Source organism: Acyrthosiphon pisum, chromosome A2, assembly GCF_005508785.2.
Source record: "Acyrthosiphon pisum isolate AL4f chromosome A2, pea_aphid_22Mar2018_4r6ur, whole genome shotgun sequence".
Classification (NCBI taxonomy): Eukaryota; Metazoa; Arthropoda; class Insecta; order Hemiptera; family Aphididae; genus Acyrthosiphon; species Acyrthosiphon pisum.
This window is the reverse complement of record NC_042495.1, coordinates 23,441,914-23,458,457: the sequence shown is the minus strand read 5'-3', so window position 1 is coordinate 23,458,457 and position 16,544 is coordinate 23,441,914. Positions and strand designations below refer to the sequence as shown.

Sequence of the window (16,544 nt, the reverse complement as noted above, 5' to 3'; positions counted from 1 at the left end):
CAATCAGAATTTCCATACCAGTTACTGTAAAAAAATTTAAATATATTGATTTTCCTCGGGGACACTAAGGGTGATACGGGACTTCTGGGACATACTGTACATTCAACTAATCACAGGAATTAATTTTTTTTCCCGAAATCACGGTTCACTGCTCAACTAAGTGATTCGACTAAGTGGCTTCTATGATAGACAAGACCCGGGATCGGCACAACTCAAGTAAGTGGCCGGTGGGTGACAAGGGGAGTTCGCTTTCACTTCATTGTATTTGTTTGTCGTTTTGTTGCCATTCCTTGATTTTACCCTAGTGATGTGGGTTTCCCCATCTCCGGTATTTCCTGTGATGGCTCCAATTGTTTGTTGTGTCTTTTGTGGAGTTTTCCGTCCGGTTGGTGGTTCGATTAGGTTGTTTTCCAGCAGTTCCTCGTCGACTTCCAACCCCTTGGATGGGTTCCTTGACAGGGTGTCAGCTGCCTCGTTTTCTTTTCCTGGCACGTTTTTTTATCTTGCAGTTATATGGTTCCAACTGTATTGCCCAGTGTAGCAATAATTGGTTGTTGTTGTGTTTTGCTGTTTTCAGCCATTTTAGTGCTGCATTGTCCGTCAGTAGTTCGAAGTGTTCCGACTCTAGGTATGGTCTACATTTATCTACCGCCCATATTATCGCTAAGCTTTCCCGTTATTGCTGGGTAGTTGGTTTGTGCTGTGTTCAGTTTTCTACATCCATGGCTGATTATTTGTCTGTTTGTCGGTGTTTCTCCCCTTTGGAATAGCACTGCCCCTAATCCTATTTCGCTCGCGTCCGTTTGTAGGACGAAAGGCTTCGTGTAATCTGGTGGGGATAGCCTCGGTGCTTGTGTTACTGCTGCTTTGAGTTTGTCAAAATCCTGTTCTTCCCGTGTTATCCATTTCCACGTATTTCTTTTTGCGAGCATATTGGCGATGTCTGAGAAGTTTTTCACGAATTGGTTGTACCACTCGCATATTCCTGAGGACCATTGTATGTCCTTTACCTTTTTTGGTGTTGGGAATTTTGTTATGAAATCCAGTTTGTCGATTTCTTTGTTTATTCCGTCTCCGTCTACTACGTGGCCTAGGAAGTGTATTTTTGGTAGTCCTATTTTGCATTTTTTTGGTTGACATGTTAGTCCATAGCGTTGTAATCGTTCTAGTACCTTCTGTAGGTGTCCCTTGTGGTCTTCCATGTTTTTGGAGTAAATCACGATGTCGTCCAAATATATTTAGACAAAACCCCCGATGTAACCGCGGAATACTTCGTTTCCGAGTCAGCAGAACGGTGTGGGAGCTCCCTTTAGTCCAAACGGCATCACTTTAAATTGGTATAGGTCCCTTGGTATGCGGAACGCTGTTAGTGGTCTGCTTTCTGGTGTTAGGCTTACCTGCCAGTAGCCGAATTTTAAATCTAGTGTGCTGAATATTTTCGTGCAGCCCATCCCCCGGACCATTTCATGTAGGTCCGGTATGAAGTGTGTGTCCGAATCCTGTTTGGAGGTTTACGTCTGTAGTCGACGCATAGTTTTTTCAACCCATGTTTTTTTGATGTTCGGACGATTGGTGCTGCCCATGGGGAGATGCTCGGTTCTATCATCCTTTGTTCCTCTATATCGTGAATCATACTTGATATCAGCTCCGTTTTTTCCTGCTGTATGGGTATGAGTTTATGGCCACTGATTTTCCGTTTGTCAGTCGTAACTCATGTTCTACAACCCGTGTCCTTCCTATAGAGTTGTTGAACACGGCTGAGTATTTCCCTAGGTTTACCCATATTGGGTCTTCGTCTGGTCCGTTTGGGATTTCCAGTTCTCTGAGATTGTGTTTTTTCCTTATTGGGTTTGGTTGTCTATGCCAGCTGTTGTTCGTTTCTCTGCACCTAAGTGGATTGTGGCCGCATTGTAGTCCCATGCTGCTTGTTGTTGCATTTAAAAGTCATGGCCTATCAGGATGTCTGTCATCAGCTCCATTAGTATTTCCGCTTCGAATTTCAGCTCTAGTGTTGCAATTTTTGCCTCTATCCAGCATTTTCTGTCCGTTTTCCAGGTGTGTCCGTTGGCCATTCGTACGGTTGTTTTGCGTTTGTCTACTTGTTTTCCGTATTTCTCGGCTATCCATGGTCGTATGTATGTTTTTTCCGCCTGTGAGTCCAGCAATGCGATGACCATTCCGTCTGGGAATTCCATCTCCACTGCTAGTGTAGGTCTGTTTGTGCCCCTGACCCGGGGTTCTGCGTTTTAATCGGTGTGAGTTATTGCTGGTGTTCCATTGTTGTGACTGCAAACGGTGTGTTTTCTGTTTTTTCTGGGTTTTTGGTTTTATTGTTTGCGGTGTGGGGGTTTTCCCCGCGACCATTTTCCTTGTTGTCTTGTTGGGTTTTTTCTTTTTGGTCGGTGGGTTTTCCCCGACCATTTTTCCGTTTCCCGACTTCGTGGTGTTCCAGAATTTTCTTTGTTTGTTTTGTGTTGGTGTACTTACCTCTGTTTTTTCGGTTTCTAGTTTTTCCCAGTGGGGTTTCCCTCTCTTCTGGGTTTGGTCTGTCACCGTGTATGTTGCTTCGTTGAGGTCCATGAACATTTTTGGTTATTGCACCCGTATTAAGTTCTGATAATCTGGTCTCATAACTACCATGATGGTTTCCACCCCATTTTCCTCGTCCAGGCCGGTGTTCAATCTTTGAAATAGTTGAATTTTTTGTAATACAAAGTCCCCCGTTGATTGTCCATAGGATTGTGTCCACCCCATCAGTTCTTTGTGCAGTTTCTCTCTGACTTGTGGTCCGTTGAACTTGTTCGTGAATTCTTTGTGAAATTCTTGCCAAGTGGAGTCAATTGCTCTTATTCTCTCCCACCATGTTCCGGCGTCTCCTTTGAGTTGTGGGGCCAGTTCTTTTACCCATCGTTGTCGTTTTTTGCCTTTATCAGCACATCCCTTGTTGTGTTCAGGAAGCGTGTGGAGTCCTCCTCATTTTTCCCCGCGTACTCGGCAGCGCGTCTTTAGGTTTTCGCGTGGTAGTAGGTTTGACTCCTCCAGCCAGTCCCGTATCATTGTTTGGTAGATCTTATCCTTTTCGGTGGAGTTTTCCCTGTATGTTGTGGTATGTGGACCGTGGTTTCTTGTGTTGTCCTTGTTGGGGTATTCCATTAGGTGGTTCTGGTTTTCCCAGTGTGGAGTAGAGCGCGCGTTACGTGCGATACCCGTAGGTTGCTCGTAGATTAGGTAACGACCACGACACTGGTATCTCGGGCTGTCTTACAAGGCGTTGAATACGCTGTGGCCGCACCGTCTGGCTACCAAGGTGCACCGATTGGTGATACACGATTGTAAGATGTGTGTCAAAGTCGTCAGCCATTCGTGTATTTCCGGCTGGTGTATAACAGTACGTTACGGTCTAAGACGCTTGCTGTCTCCATGCGGCGGGACTTTTTGTTATCTGGCCGTACACGCTGTGATCGTCGTTGGGAAGCTTATTGCTGTCGCTTCCGTGGGCTTGTGCGATTCAGGCGTGTCAGCCAGGTAGATGTTCAAGATTACTGTGACTGCTGTATCGGCTTCGGTCTTCGGATCTTCGGGTACTTAAAGTACGAATAGTAAAGTGTTGAAATCATAGACAGCAGTTGAATATTTTGCTCATAGCCAGTAGGATTTTGTTGGAGAAGTGTTGAAGAGCCGCGCTGGAAATATCGTCAGGTCCTGGCGCTTTGTTGCGTGGTAGGCACTTGATGACGTTTTTTACTTCTCCTGGAGAGACCAGGTGGATTGGGGATTTTACTAGTAAGCAGGTGTTCCATATGGGCAGTTGGATTGTGTGGCTAAGTTAATAGCGACGATTTCTGCTTTCCATGGGGAATCGAAGACAGGTCCTTGTTGGCCGTTTGGTGGGTGATTTGGAGGTCTTCCGTTGATTAGCGATTAGTTGATTTTGAATATTTTTGTGTCCCTGGGTTTAAGCTTTCCGAGAAAGGAGTTCCATTCAGATCGTCTGTCGAGTTGGATGAGCCTCTTGACTTTGGATGTCTGATTATTGAATGGAAGTTTAACTTCTGGATTTCATGTATCTTGCCATGCCCCCGTAGTCTTCGATTTTTGATCAGATGTGAATGGCAGTGTTTTCCAGGTAGTTTGTCTGAATGTCTGAATGAGCATTTCGTAGTTTTTTGAAGGCTACTAGGATCGCTGAGCCTCCGGCGCCTCTTAAGTCGATCGTTTCTGTAGATGTGATAGTTTGGGTGTTTGAATAATGCTGTGGACTTGAGGTGGATTTCGCTGAGTAAGATGATGTGGATTTTGTATTGTCGTATGAAATGGACGAGTTCTGGTTTTTTATTTCCCAGTCCTTGGCAATTCCAGTAAAGGATTTTTAGTTGTTCGTCCATCTTGATTTATGAGCAAGGCTTTAGATGATATTGCCAACATGGTAGTGTCTTTAAAATTTGATTCAGTAGATATCTGATATATGGTGTGATTTAGTCTATCAATCAGGTTTGTGTTCATCTTGTTTAGAGGTTGGATTGGAACTAGATGTGGTTTTGACGGTGACAAAGCCTGAGCATAGGTGATCTGATTAGTGTCAGTGGTTAATATAGATGCTTCATGAGTGTTTGGCGGTGGTGTGATGTCTTATGGTTGTGATTTCTTTTCAATGAAAGCCTTGATGTAGGTGGAATTTTGACGGCTGGTCAGGAGTTTTGTTGCAAGTCTTGGTTGCATGGTTGCTGCCGAATTTCACACATTTCGGCTGGTGCTTGTAGTGGGCTGACGGGTGTCCTTGGTATGTGAATTACTGGGATGGTCCAGATGTCTTATAGGCCTCTATGTGGATGCTTACGTAGAACAGACTGGGGGTGTTGAAAATGTTCTTGCTTCCCTGGGTGTTCAGGAGGAATACCATGTACATTGGGAGATTTCTACCATCTTTCATAAACTGGTGCACATGAGTGATTGTGTGTCCAAAAAAACTCAAGGTCAGATTTCATGGAATCTTCGGTGTTGTAGCTTTGTACGCCCCTGAGCAGCACTTTGAATTGTCGTTCTGCCGGTAGTGAGAAGGTAGAAAGTGCAAGTTGGCGTTTTCCATAATGGCCTGTACTGAACGGAAGGTGGGTGTGTCTGCAGCATGGAGATTGATATTGTTCTGACTGAACTTAGGTGTGAGTTTGTCTTAAGTAAACGATGGTATGACTATAGGTGTAGCCGTAGCCCAGTGTGTTGAGTTCACGATTATAGGTGGGAAACATTCCCTTTGGATGGCTTGAGGTGTTGAAGTAGGTGACGTGGAGCGTGAGGTTTCCGGAGATGGAGCAGCTATGTGTCGGATCTGGTGAAGCGGGTGTTTCGCGTTGACGGTCTTGTTTTTTTTCTTGGGTTCAGTGAGATCAGGCGAGACTCTGGGCCTCTTTGGGTTCTTATGACCAGCGCGATGGCTACACATGTTGAGTAAAAGAAGACGTAAAACTGTATACTTTTAGTATAATTGTCGTAGACAATGACCGAAAGCATCAAGATAACTGATGATAATTACTACTGTCGGAGGAATACAACTGATGGACGAATGGACAGGATATAAAGTGTTCTAAAGTCTAAGCTAATTTTTATATATCTAACCTTTGAAAGGATAATTTTCACGAATTAATGGACACAACGGGGATATAAAATGTTCTAAAGTCTAGGCTTAAGTTTTTAAATCTAAACTTTAAGTCGATAACTTGCATCAATTAAATGGAAAACATTTAGGAGAGTCATAATATTTAAAGATTTAGTATCTGAAAATTTTAGTCCTATACGTTAATTTAATGGTAAATTTATCAGTGATAAGATGGATAGTGCAGTGCTTTAGTGAGCAAACTGTTCATTTTCTTCTTTAAGTTAACTAAGCACAACTGTAATGACATAAACAAGAGTAAATGATGTAGCAGTACAAGTTTACCTATCTAAAAAAGAAACGTTCAGAACTATGTTAACTATGATTTTAATTATATTTAAGCTTTAAACATGTATTCAATAAATTATCTCAAAGTTGCAAACGTTGCATTAGATAAAATAAAAATGTTTCAACCACATGGGGTTTTTAAAACTTGTTGAGCCTAGTTATTTAGATTATAATCAAAATTATTTAAATTAATTATAGTGGTTTATTTGTTTAGAGTTTGTTACCAGCTGCTATATTCTTACAGTTGGATTATGTAAAAGGCGTATGTGTTGAGTTCTTACAAAAACAATTGAATACTTCAAATTGTCTTTATATCAAAGAATTTGCGTACTTTTATAACTGTATGGAATTGTTGTCAAGTTCTGAAGAATACATGAAAACACATTTTTTGTAAGCTTTATTAAACAACTGACTGTGAATGTTATAAATATTATGGTCACGATTTTCAGAAAATTTGTTGAAACAGACGAGTTTCTATCTTTGTCTTGTGAAGAAGTGATTAATCTGATCTCCCGTGATGACATTAACGTTCCATTTGAAGAAAAAGTATGTATACTATAATTCATAATTGTATTTAATTAATGATGTGAAATAAATTTACTTAGGCTGTTTGTAAGGAACATATTTGAATCACATGATTAACAAATTCTAATAACAGGTGGGTGGGTGTTGAGTAAGTGATATACCTAAATAATTATGTAAATTGTTGTATTCTTAATTTAATTAAGTATTTAATTCTACAATTTGATTGCTAATTATTGGGCTATAATACGGTTTGGTATAATTGGTGGTTGTACTTATGCCAATCTAAAAAAAATAACCTATTACTTAAATTATAATGGGATTGGGTTCATCTTACAAGTTATGCCAGCAGATCACGTTTATCTCCGTTAAATTAGAAACTAGAGTGAATTGACCACTTCTAAAAGTTTAAAGAAATTTTATTATCTAGGAAATCTCATAGGCTTTTTGTTATATATTTTTGTTAAAGCAAATTAAAAGAATTTTGAGGTTTAGATAAAATGTACAGTTAAAAATACTCATAACTCGATTGAAAATTAAAATATAATAAAAAACATAATATATGTCCTAGATAATAATCATTCCTTTAAATTTAATAAGAGGTTAATCCACTCAAATTTTTAAACCGACTAAAATCTGCTTTGTTACGCATTTGTAAGACGAAGACAACAAATGTCTGTGTAGTGTCCTCTTACCTTGAAATAATACAAAAATGATAAGTCAAAAAATAATAAATTGGCTTCAATAAATTAAAAGTTTTTTGGGAAAACAATATTTACTCAACTCAGTTGAAAATAAGTGAATCTACTTTTTTAAGTAGTATGTGGATTACGTAAAGACCTACTATTTTTTATTTAATTTCCTAAATGTTAATATTAATATTTACGAATAAAACAATAAAAACGAAAGATTAACATTATTTTTTTTTTCAATGTCATGACTATCGTTAAATAAAAAAAGACCATTACTTCCATACTAATGTTATTTTTTGATGACCTTAAATTTAAAACCAATACCATATTATGTAATTATTCATAATGTATAAGTTTAATCGTTGAAAACATAGGTACTTCCAATTTAGAGCAATACCTAAAATAGATTTTGTTGTGTTGTTTATCAAATAAGTAAATATATAATATTATGTCAAGGCAAAAAAAATAGGTTTGCCAATGTAATTAGTTTTAGTTATGTTTTAATTTAATCATATTTATTTGTTGTAGATATTTGAATGTGTTATTAATTGGGTAAAACACGAATCAGATTGTAGATATGACAGTTTGCCTAAATTGATGGAACATGTTCGTTTGTCATTAGCACCCCAAGAGTATATATCAAAAAATGTAGTTGATGAACCTCTTATTAAAAATAATCCTATATGTATGTTTTTCATCATTATGCTTTTACTATAAGTTTGTAATCTTATATAATAATTATAATATCTTAAGGTAAAGATTTCGTCATTGAAGCTTTAAATTTCCACATCGTAAATAAACAACGGCGCATTACTATGCCACAAACAATTCGTTATTCACCTAGACAGACTGGAATTAAAGTATTATTGAATTCATATTTCAAATTATCATTACAATGTCATTCTTTTTACTTCTTTTTTTTTCAGTTTCTTCTTGCCATGTGTGATGCATCTGGATTGGGAAAGTGTTATACAAGCTGGTATGATCCAGCAACCAAACAATTGCATACAACAAAAAATATGAAGATGGGTTTTGAATTATGTGCTCTAGTCTTAATAAAGAATCACTTAGTTTTTGCTTTTAGTAATGTAGATTTAAATTCAAGATCAATTAAAATGCTTGATTTATTTTCACAATCACTTCAATGGAAATCAAAAGTTAAAATTTTAGTCGATAGAAATCATTTTGGAGTTGGTGTCTTAGATGATCGTATATATGCTGTAAGTATAATAGGTTATATTCCCGAACTCATTACTAATTGTGTGTTATTTCAATATATATTATTATACAATGCTAGGTTGGCGGTGCAGTTGGTACTTCTTATTTTAAGTGTGCGGAGGTTTTTGACGTGAGTGTTCGAGAATGGCGATTTATATCCAGTATGGCTACTGAGAGAATGGACCCCGGTGTTGGAGTACTCGATAATCTTTTATACGCGGTAAATTTTTTTTTTTTTAATTTGTTTGCAATACTTACATTTCATTTAATTAATTCTATAGGTAGGAGGTTTCAATAACGGATGTGCTTTGAAATCTGTTGAATGTTATGATCCCAGCCTTGACACGTGGACACCACTCGCACAAATGTCTACAAGTCGCAGAGCCCCTGGTATAGGAGTCTTAGATGGTATAATGTATGCTATAGGTGGTGACTGTCAGGACGATGCTAGTTCAGTGGGTCTTAAAAGTGTTGAGGCATACACCCCAATTGATAAAGTTTGGTCTACTATACCTGATATGCACTTGTGCCGAGTCGCTCCAAGTTAATATACAAATTTTTTTTTTTAAGAATCTTTCTAATGAACTTATTGAATTTAAATTACATTTTCAATATAGAAGTTGTCACATTTAATGGATTCTTGTATGTTATTGGTGGATTTGATGGATCTACTAATTTGGATTCTGTAGAAATATATGACCCCAACAGTAACACGTGGACTATGGAACCATTGCCAACAAGTGGAGAGGTAATTCATGGTGCAGTTGTCATTGATATGCCATCACATTTGAGGTCTTATTAGTTTATACATGTTTTTATTTTTGGTTGCTGTATATTATATTCATATTAACTTATAATTCATGAATATATTATAATATTATTATATTATAATATTATTATTATATTTTAATAATTTTAATTGTCAATTATATTATCGTTCGGTAAACTTCTGAATAATTTATCCACATATTTTCTTTAAATATTATAGTAAATATTATGTTTATTTATTTGCAGAGTATGCAATACTACGCAGGGCTTGAAACAGAAAATATATTTCCCGATTTCGATTTTGGTTTCAGATATCTGTATTTATTTTTTCCGGTTTTGATTTTGGTTTCCATTACTGGTATTATTGTTTTCCAATTTTGTTTTCAGTTTCGATATCGATTTCGGTTTTTAACGGTTTTGACTGGTATTCAAAATCAGTATCAAATATTGGTTTCAAGCCCTGTGTAATAGTGTAATACTATATAATTGACATCAGTATTTTTGCACTAAATAATTTACAGCAATAGAGGGAAGGTTCTTACAGGTAATTGTATCGATACAAGACACTCTTTAATTAGTACAAAAAAATGTACGAATTTAAAATAATTCGATTCAGTCCATGTTATATTATAACTCCATAACAGTAATTGGTATTGTATTATAATATTATGGTACAACAATATTCTTTTTTAAAAATGTATTCATGATTATCCATTTCCTCCTATATAATAGTAATTAGTTAATATTAGTAAATTGTATTGCGTATTGTATGTAAAATGACGTATTGCGTGTACAGACAGACCTAACAAATGGAGTAACTTTTGTTCTAATCATTTTATTTTAATTATTTATATTATATCGTTAATATAAATAATAATTAGTAACTACTATATTTCATAGAATATAACATAAAATAACATCCATTGACAGTACTTGTGATTTGCAAATATATGGCACTATATAAAAATATTATTATTATTATTATTAATATTATTATTATATTTATGTATACCTACACGTTTTTATATTTTTTAACACAAATAAAGTGTAAACATTAAAATAATGCAATGTTTTTGGGCTAAAGTTTTTCGTTTTTCTGTCCAATTTTGAGCAAGATTTCAATTGCCATTGTTACTTATTAAAAATAAAACATTTATGATTAATAGGTTATTTCATTATATAGGAAAAAAGTTTTCTTTTAGTATAATCATAGGTTTACATAATTAGAAGAATGTTAAATTGCGGTTTGAAATTTACTTTTTATTATATTTATTTACTGTAGTAGGTACTGCTTGATATAATAATCATAGAATGTCAAAGACTATACAGGGAATTTCTAAAATAGCAAAGTTTATATCATTACTGTTTTGAGTTACAAATATATATTTTATACACATTTTCTTGATTATTCAACAATAGTTTCTTAGAATTTGGAGAGTGCTAAATAACTGGAGACTGTTTCATCGTTGTTGTGTCTTGTGTGCGCATATGTTCGTTTAAAATCCAACAATGATATTTTATATATTCGTATAAATACACTTCGAATAATTATGAATGAATGTATAATTCATGTTATTTAAAGAATTAATTGAGATTTTTTTAACTAAGCATTTTTTAAGTGCATAATTTTAAAATTACGCTAAGATGTAAAGCATAAAAGTTCTTCAACGGGAAATAGGATTGTGCAGTTTAATTATACAGAGGGGGGGATGAGTTCTTTCTGTGGTTGGATAGAATCTTACAACTAACTTATGCTACGGGAAAAAGGGAGTCTATCCACTTGGTACGGTAACGGTTGAACGATCCAAAATATCCACGACTCAGTGACTTAGTGACTCAGGTAGATGGTTGTCCGATCCACAGCGTGTTGCACCTAGACGACTTGGGCGGCCTCTCGCACAACGACAATAGTTGCTGGTGGACTTACACTAACGGAGAGTGATGTCAATAATGAAGCCGATAATGTCGCATTAATCACCGTAACATCAATTCTTATTGACTATAACCAATCCGGACTATACCTACAGCAGAGACGAGAGGTAACATAACAGGAACCAAATAAATAATAGTACTCACCGAATTGTAACTTGTAAGCGATATATGATTTATTGATAATGGTTGCATAAAATATGATGTGCAGATTCAAAATCCGTGAAACCAGAGAAAATACAACGATTATTGTGTCATCTTACTGATGACGACAATTATGAAGAGTGTAAAAGCAATATAATTTAAACAAATACAAACGCGACGGGAGCTGCGAACATGGACAGAACACGAACTAACAATACTACGGACTCTTTTCCGGTTATTTAGACTCAACGTAAAAAGAGAAACAAAATAAAATATAAATGATGGCGTTGTTTACATTGATTTAGAAAAAACATTAGAACTACTTGTGTATGGAGTGGATCGTATGTATAATGCATACTATAATATAGTATAATGCGTATATAGTATAATGTGTAGGAAGAGAGGGTAAAGAGCGGGGAGAAAAGAGTGGTCCATTGAGCGTGCTGTGCATTATTGCCGCTACAAATATGGTGACGGAAATACTGACTACAGCGGCATGGACATGTTAAGGTGGGTTTCCACTACATACGTGTACATTTACGTGCATATATTGACCGGATAGGTTCGCTATGAGCGGTCTCACAAACGTTTCCCATCGGTTGATCGGTTATGGATTGGTAACATATTAGTTACCTCGTATATTCTTATGTTATCAATATTTTTATCAGTAAGAGCCGTGTACACGTGAAAAGTGTAACTGGATAATATAGGTGTCAAATATTTAAAAAAGTTGAGTAAATAATAAGGAAATATTTTATTTATATTTCTTGGCCAAGAAGTTCACTTTTGAAAAATGTTTTGTTAATGTTAATCATATTTTTTTTAAAAATATTTTCATGGAAACATTATAAAAATATTAAAAGAAATAAAAAATATCTTTATTTTAGATTCTGAGTGGAGCGATTTATTGACTTTACAAGAATATGTGTTTTTTTTTTGTGTCTGTCATCACCTTTTGGGACAATAAAAATGCTTAGATTATCTGCAAAAGCATCTTTAAGATAGAAAATAGGGAATCTAGTGGTAGTTTTTAACATAACTGATTTTAGGTTTTTAGTGTTACTCTAATTATATGACATTGAACATTTTTCACTGAATATTTATATTAGAATTTTCTTTACATCATACAATTTTTATAAGAATTAAAAATTTGAATTTTGACAAAATGTATCAAAATTTAAATTTAAAAATCTGTAAAAGGTCCAACTCTTATAGCTAAGGGTTGAAAATTCTACGTAAGAATAACTTAAAAAATATGACCAAAAAATGTAAAAAATGTAAAATAGTTTTATTATTATATAGTAGATTTTTTTATAGGTATTTTACGTATAAATTTGGATGAAATTAAATATATAAACGAGGAAGAATGATTTTAGTTTTTTGTACTACTCTAATTTATCCGTTTTTGTTTGCCGGAATATTTTTTATTATTAATTTGTAACCTCAATGGTATTCGTGATTATAAAAATAAAATAAATATGCAAATTTGTTATAAATAATATGAAAAAAACACAAATACTATTAAAATTTAAAATTATAGAAAATAGTTACATACTTACAGGAACACTGTTTTTGTGACTGAATACATGATAAGTAGTTGACATGATTTGGTTTTAATATTTTCTAGTAGGAAATTGAATCCAACTACTACTTTTGATAGGTAACCTAATGGGTTTAACACACATAGTCTACACTTTCCTGAGTTATAGTAAGGGTTACATGAAACAGTTATTGGGATTTTTGATGATTGATGTTTTATGTTTACTATGACACGAGCACATACGATAATCGATAAATAAATCGATATGAGGGCATCCGTATGGACATAACTAACCGATTTCACTCGTATGTTTAGGTGTTAGGAACCGGGGTTACACCTTCGCACAGTCTCATAATTATTATAATAATATGTTTGAAACGTCTCTTGCGAAATCCTAAATTATAGCGTCGGAACAATTATTTCACGGCTCTAAGTATATAATATGAACATGACATATACATTTGAAGAGCAAACCTGACGGCACTACCATCAGCACTTATCATGCGAATACCTTTCGCAGATTTACAAACGTAACACGTTATCAGATGAAAACCAAATGATTTTTGAAACTTTTGGTTAGCGATATCTCAAGTTCAAAAACATTTGTTTTGAGTTACTGTGAGCATTCGGGATGAGAATAGAATTGAAATGAAAAAAAAAGTTTTCTATTTTGAACGAGATTGCACACAAGATATCTCCACATGTAAAATTCAATCGATATCATTATTCCTCAAATTTTTAAAACATTTTAAATCGTTAAAAAAAAAATAGTTTTATTAGTTTTTAAATCGTTATACCATGTCCATATTATGCACAGTTGAAACAAAACCCGAAAACCTGTACCTATTTGAATAACAAACAAAAACGTTATAGTACATACGCTCGGGTGAACGGTTGTTTGGATAGGTGTAATAAGTGCAAAACTACGATAATATTCTGAACATTCGTTAGCGCTTTGTATAGTGACTGTGTATAGTTTTTAAATTTTTAAACAACACCCACATAATGTATTAGGAGTTCGGATGTAAATGGAGGACTATAGCTTACATTTTGAAAACGAATTGCATTTAAACTGGTCGATAAAAATTAGATTTCGACAATAGCAGAATAAACACAGACCAATATAATGATAATAGTTGTTGAACAATTGAATTTCTAATAAATAAAATGTAATTTAATGCAGTCATATAATTAGTGACATAATTCCTAATCTATAATGACTACCGATCCGTCACCCAGTACCTCGCAACGTACCATACTGTACAACGTACCATACTGACATATTTTGATAAAATAACTGCAGATGGATTCGTATTAATGGGGTACAGAGGGAGGGGCATGTCCCTGGGGTCCATGAATCTTAAGAGCCAAAAAATGTGGTACGTACGGACCCCTCTACTCCGCCCCTACACGTAGCTATAATACGCGATGTCTAATATACTATAGTAACACATATATAGTGAGATGATGTCAGGATTGCAGACAGATCCCGGGAGAGCAATATCATAATTGTTAGCATCTGCCTACGGCCAAATGACGAAACCCGAGCCGGTAAGATATCTGTGAGAACTCCTCGGAGCATATAGTAGATTGTACGAATTAGATCTTGGCACTGTGACAAGACAGCCGTGGGTATACTCAATTATTATAACGATTCCACGCATCGACCAAAGGCACATCTGCAAACCCTGAGTCATAGGTCAGTGTCAGCACTACGAAATAGTCTACTATCTAATTATGGAAGGCCCCCTGGACTGTGAAAACCAACTTCTTCTGCTGCTTCTACAGTCATCCTATCATGTCACCATCTCCTGTAAGACGGGTGCACGTATAAGATGTATTAACTAAAAATTATATTTAGTGGTTTTTTCTACTAAAACATTACATTTTATGCAAAACAAATTAAAGTATCTAAACAGGTAACCATAATGCTTGACTTAGCCAAATTAATGTAGGAAGACAGTCGAAATAATAAAAAATAGCGTCCCCATAAAATAAATATCGATAACCGTAACCGAAATTGAAATATGAAAAATTGTTTTCCGTTTCAAACCCAGAATACACCTATATCTATATAACAAATACATACTTATAAACGTTTTTCAATAATAATACTCAACAGAGTTTCAATAACTTATTATATATTTTTTTAAATTTTTGCCCCAAACAATAGTCGACTGAAAAAAAAAGTGAGACGAAACGACAAGAAAACTGATATGTATCTACACGTGGTTTCAAATAATGTAATACGAGAAGCATGTGGTATTAATCCAACTACGAAACATAATGACCGAATGCCTAAAAACGAGTGTGATCGACAAAATATCGGAATTTCGCCACTGCACTGGGACTAGGAACCAAGCATAACACCGAGATGCTACAATTACTAAAATCAACGAACTTGTACAACTCGATATAACAAAGGTCGGCAAGTGAGTGTCGACCTGCCATACCGTACGTTACAAGTGGTTCACTGTTACGGATGGTGTTAAATTTTAATTCAATGATATAATATCATAGTATAAGAAAAATGATTCCGAGCGAAGACGGTCAGTCAGCCTATGACATTAGGTACTAAGTGATTTTGATGATATATGATTGAGAACAAAGTAATTTATATATAACCTATTTACCTACGTGGAATCTTGTTTTAAATTTTCAATCCTTAGTTATAAAAGTTGAACATTTCATACATTTTTGGCTACAAAATAATTATAAAATTTTAATCTTGATAAATGTTGTCAAAATTCAAACTTTAAATGTTTTAGAAAAAAAATTGTGGCCATGGTTTATTATATGTTTCAACTGATATTGTAAAAATATATCGGGAGCCGTGTATTAAATGTTGACGCTATTTTACGCAACAAATACAATTTTATTCTTATTATATATTATTATAGAAAAAAAAAAATTGAAAAATTTTCTGTAAACAAAATATTTTCAAAATTGTATGGTGTATAGAAAATTAAAATATAAACAACCAGTGAAAATGTCATGTATGTATGGTAATTTTTTTTGGAATTACAAAAAGAAAACCAAAATTGATTTTGTCGAAAACCGTTTTTGCGAAAAAAATTCCCGTTTTTATATTTTAAATTTTGACCTCCCGAATGCACCAACTAGATTCACTTTCCCATCAAACTAGATACTGTTGAAGAAAACCGAAGGAGTTTAGTGCCGCAAACGGCGGTAAGAGACACAAATATTAAAAAAAAAATAAAAAGCGGGTAAGTGGATGTCACTCTGCTGTACAGTGGGGTTAAAAGTGGTTCATTGTATAATGGATTGTATTAAACTCGAATTCAATGATATAACATCATTGTATAAGAAAAACGATTCTGAGTGGAGACGGTTTATCAGTCTTGATTTTTTTTATTTTTATTATTTATTATAGCCTTTAAATTGAATTAAATATTATAATATTATACATTTTTATTCGTTGCTACGGTGGTAAACAAAGCGTTAGATATGAAATGTCGAAACCGAAGCCTCCTTCTTATACAAATGTTGTATACAGGATAAAAAAAAAAAGTAAACACCTTTGTAAAACCACTAGAACCCCGCTCAGAATCTAAAATGGGACACTGCCTTGCTCTAAATTAGGTGTCGAGTGGGTCAATTTAATATATGTGTTAATTTTGGTTTCAATTTGATACCTATTTCACAATATCGATTACCGTCTACAAATTACAGTTATCAGCTACCACGAGCAGTTGAGTTTTACAGCATTGTACTATGCATAATATTATGTAAACAACAAAATATTATTGACATCTAAAGTACCATATTGATC

At 34.7% G+C, this 16,544-nt stretch overlaps 1 protein-coding gene across 3 annotated transcripts in view; it reads left to right on the top strand.

The window, feature by feature from the left end:
* LOC100162624 (kelch-like protein 3) overlaps positions 1 to 9,788 on the top strand; it is a 14,764-nt gene extending 4,976 nt beyond the window's left edge. The window contains exons 3-10 of one of the 3 annotated variants that reach the window (XM_029489118.1): positions 6,153 to 6,328; positions 6,388 to 6,484; positions 7,681 to 7,837; positions 7,906 to 8,012; positions 8,079 to 8,372; positions 8,450 to 8,590; positions 8,652 to 8,913; positions 8,991 to 9,788. In XM_029489118.1, coding sequence (XP_029344978.1) covers positions 6,153 to 6,328; positions 6,388 to 6,484; positions 7,681 to 7,837; positions 7,906 to 8,012; positions 8,079 to 8,372; positions 8,450 to 8,590; positions 8,652 to 8,913; positions 8,991 to 9,172 — 1,416 coding nt within the window. In that variant the 3' untranslated portion in view covers positions 9,173 to 9,788. Of the gene's footprint in view, positions 1 to 6,152; positions 6,329 to 6,387; positions 6,485 to 7,680; positions 7,838 to 7,905; positions 8,013 to 8,078; positions 8,373 to 8,449; positions 8,591 to 8,651; positions 8,914 to 8,987 lie in introns of all 3 variants that reach the window. The other 2 variants (XM_029489119.1, XM_029489117.1) reach the window with 2 other exon arrangements.
* The last annotated feature ends 6,756 nt before the right edge of the window (positions 9,789 to 16,544 follow it).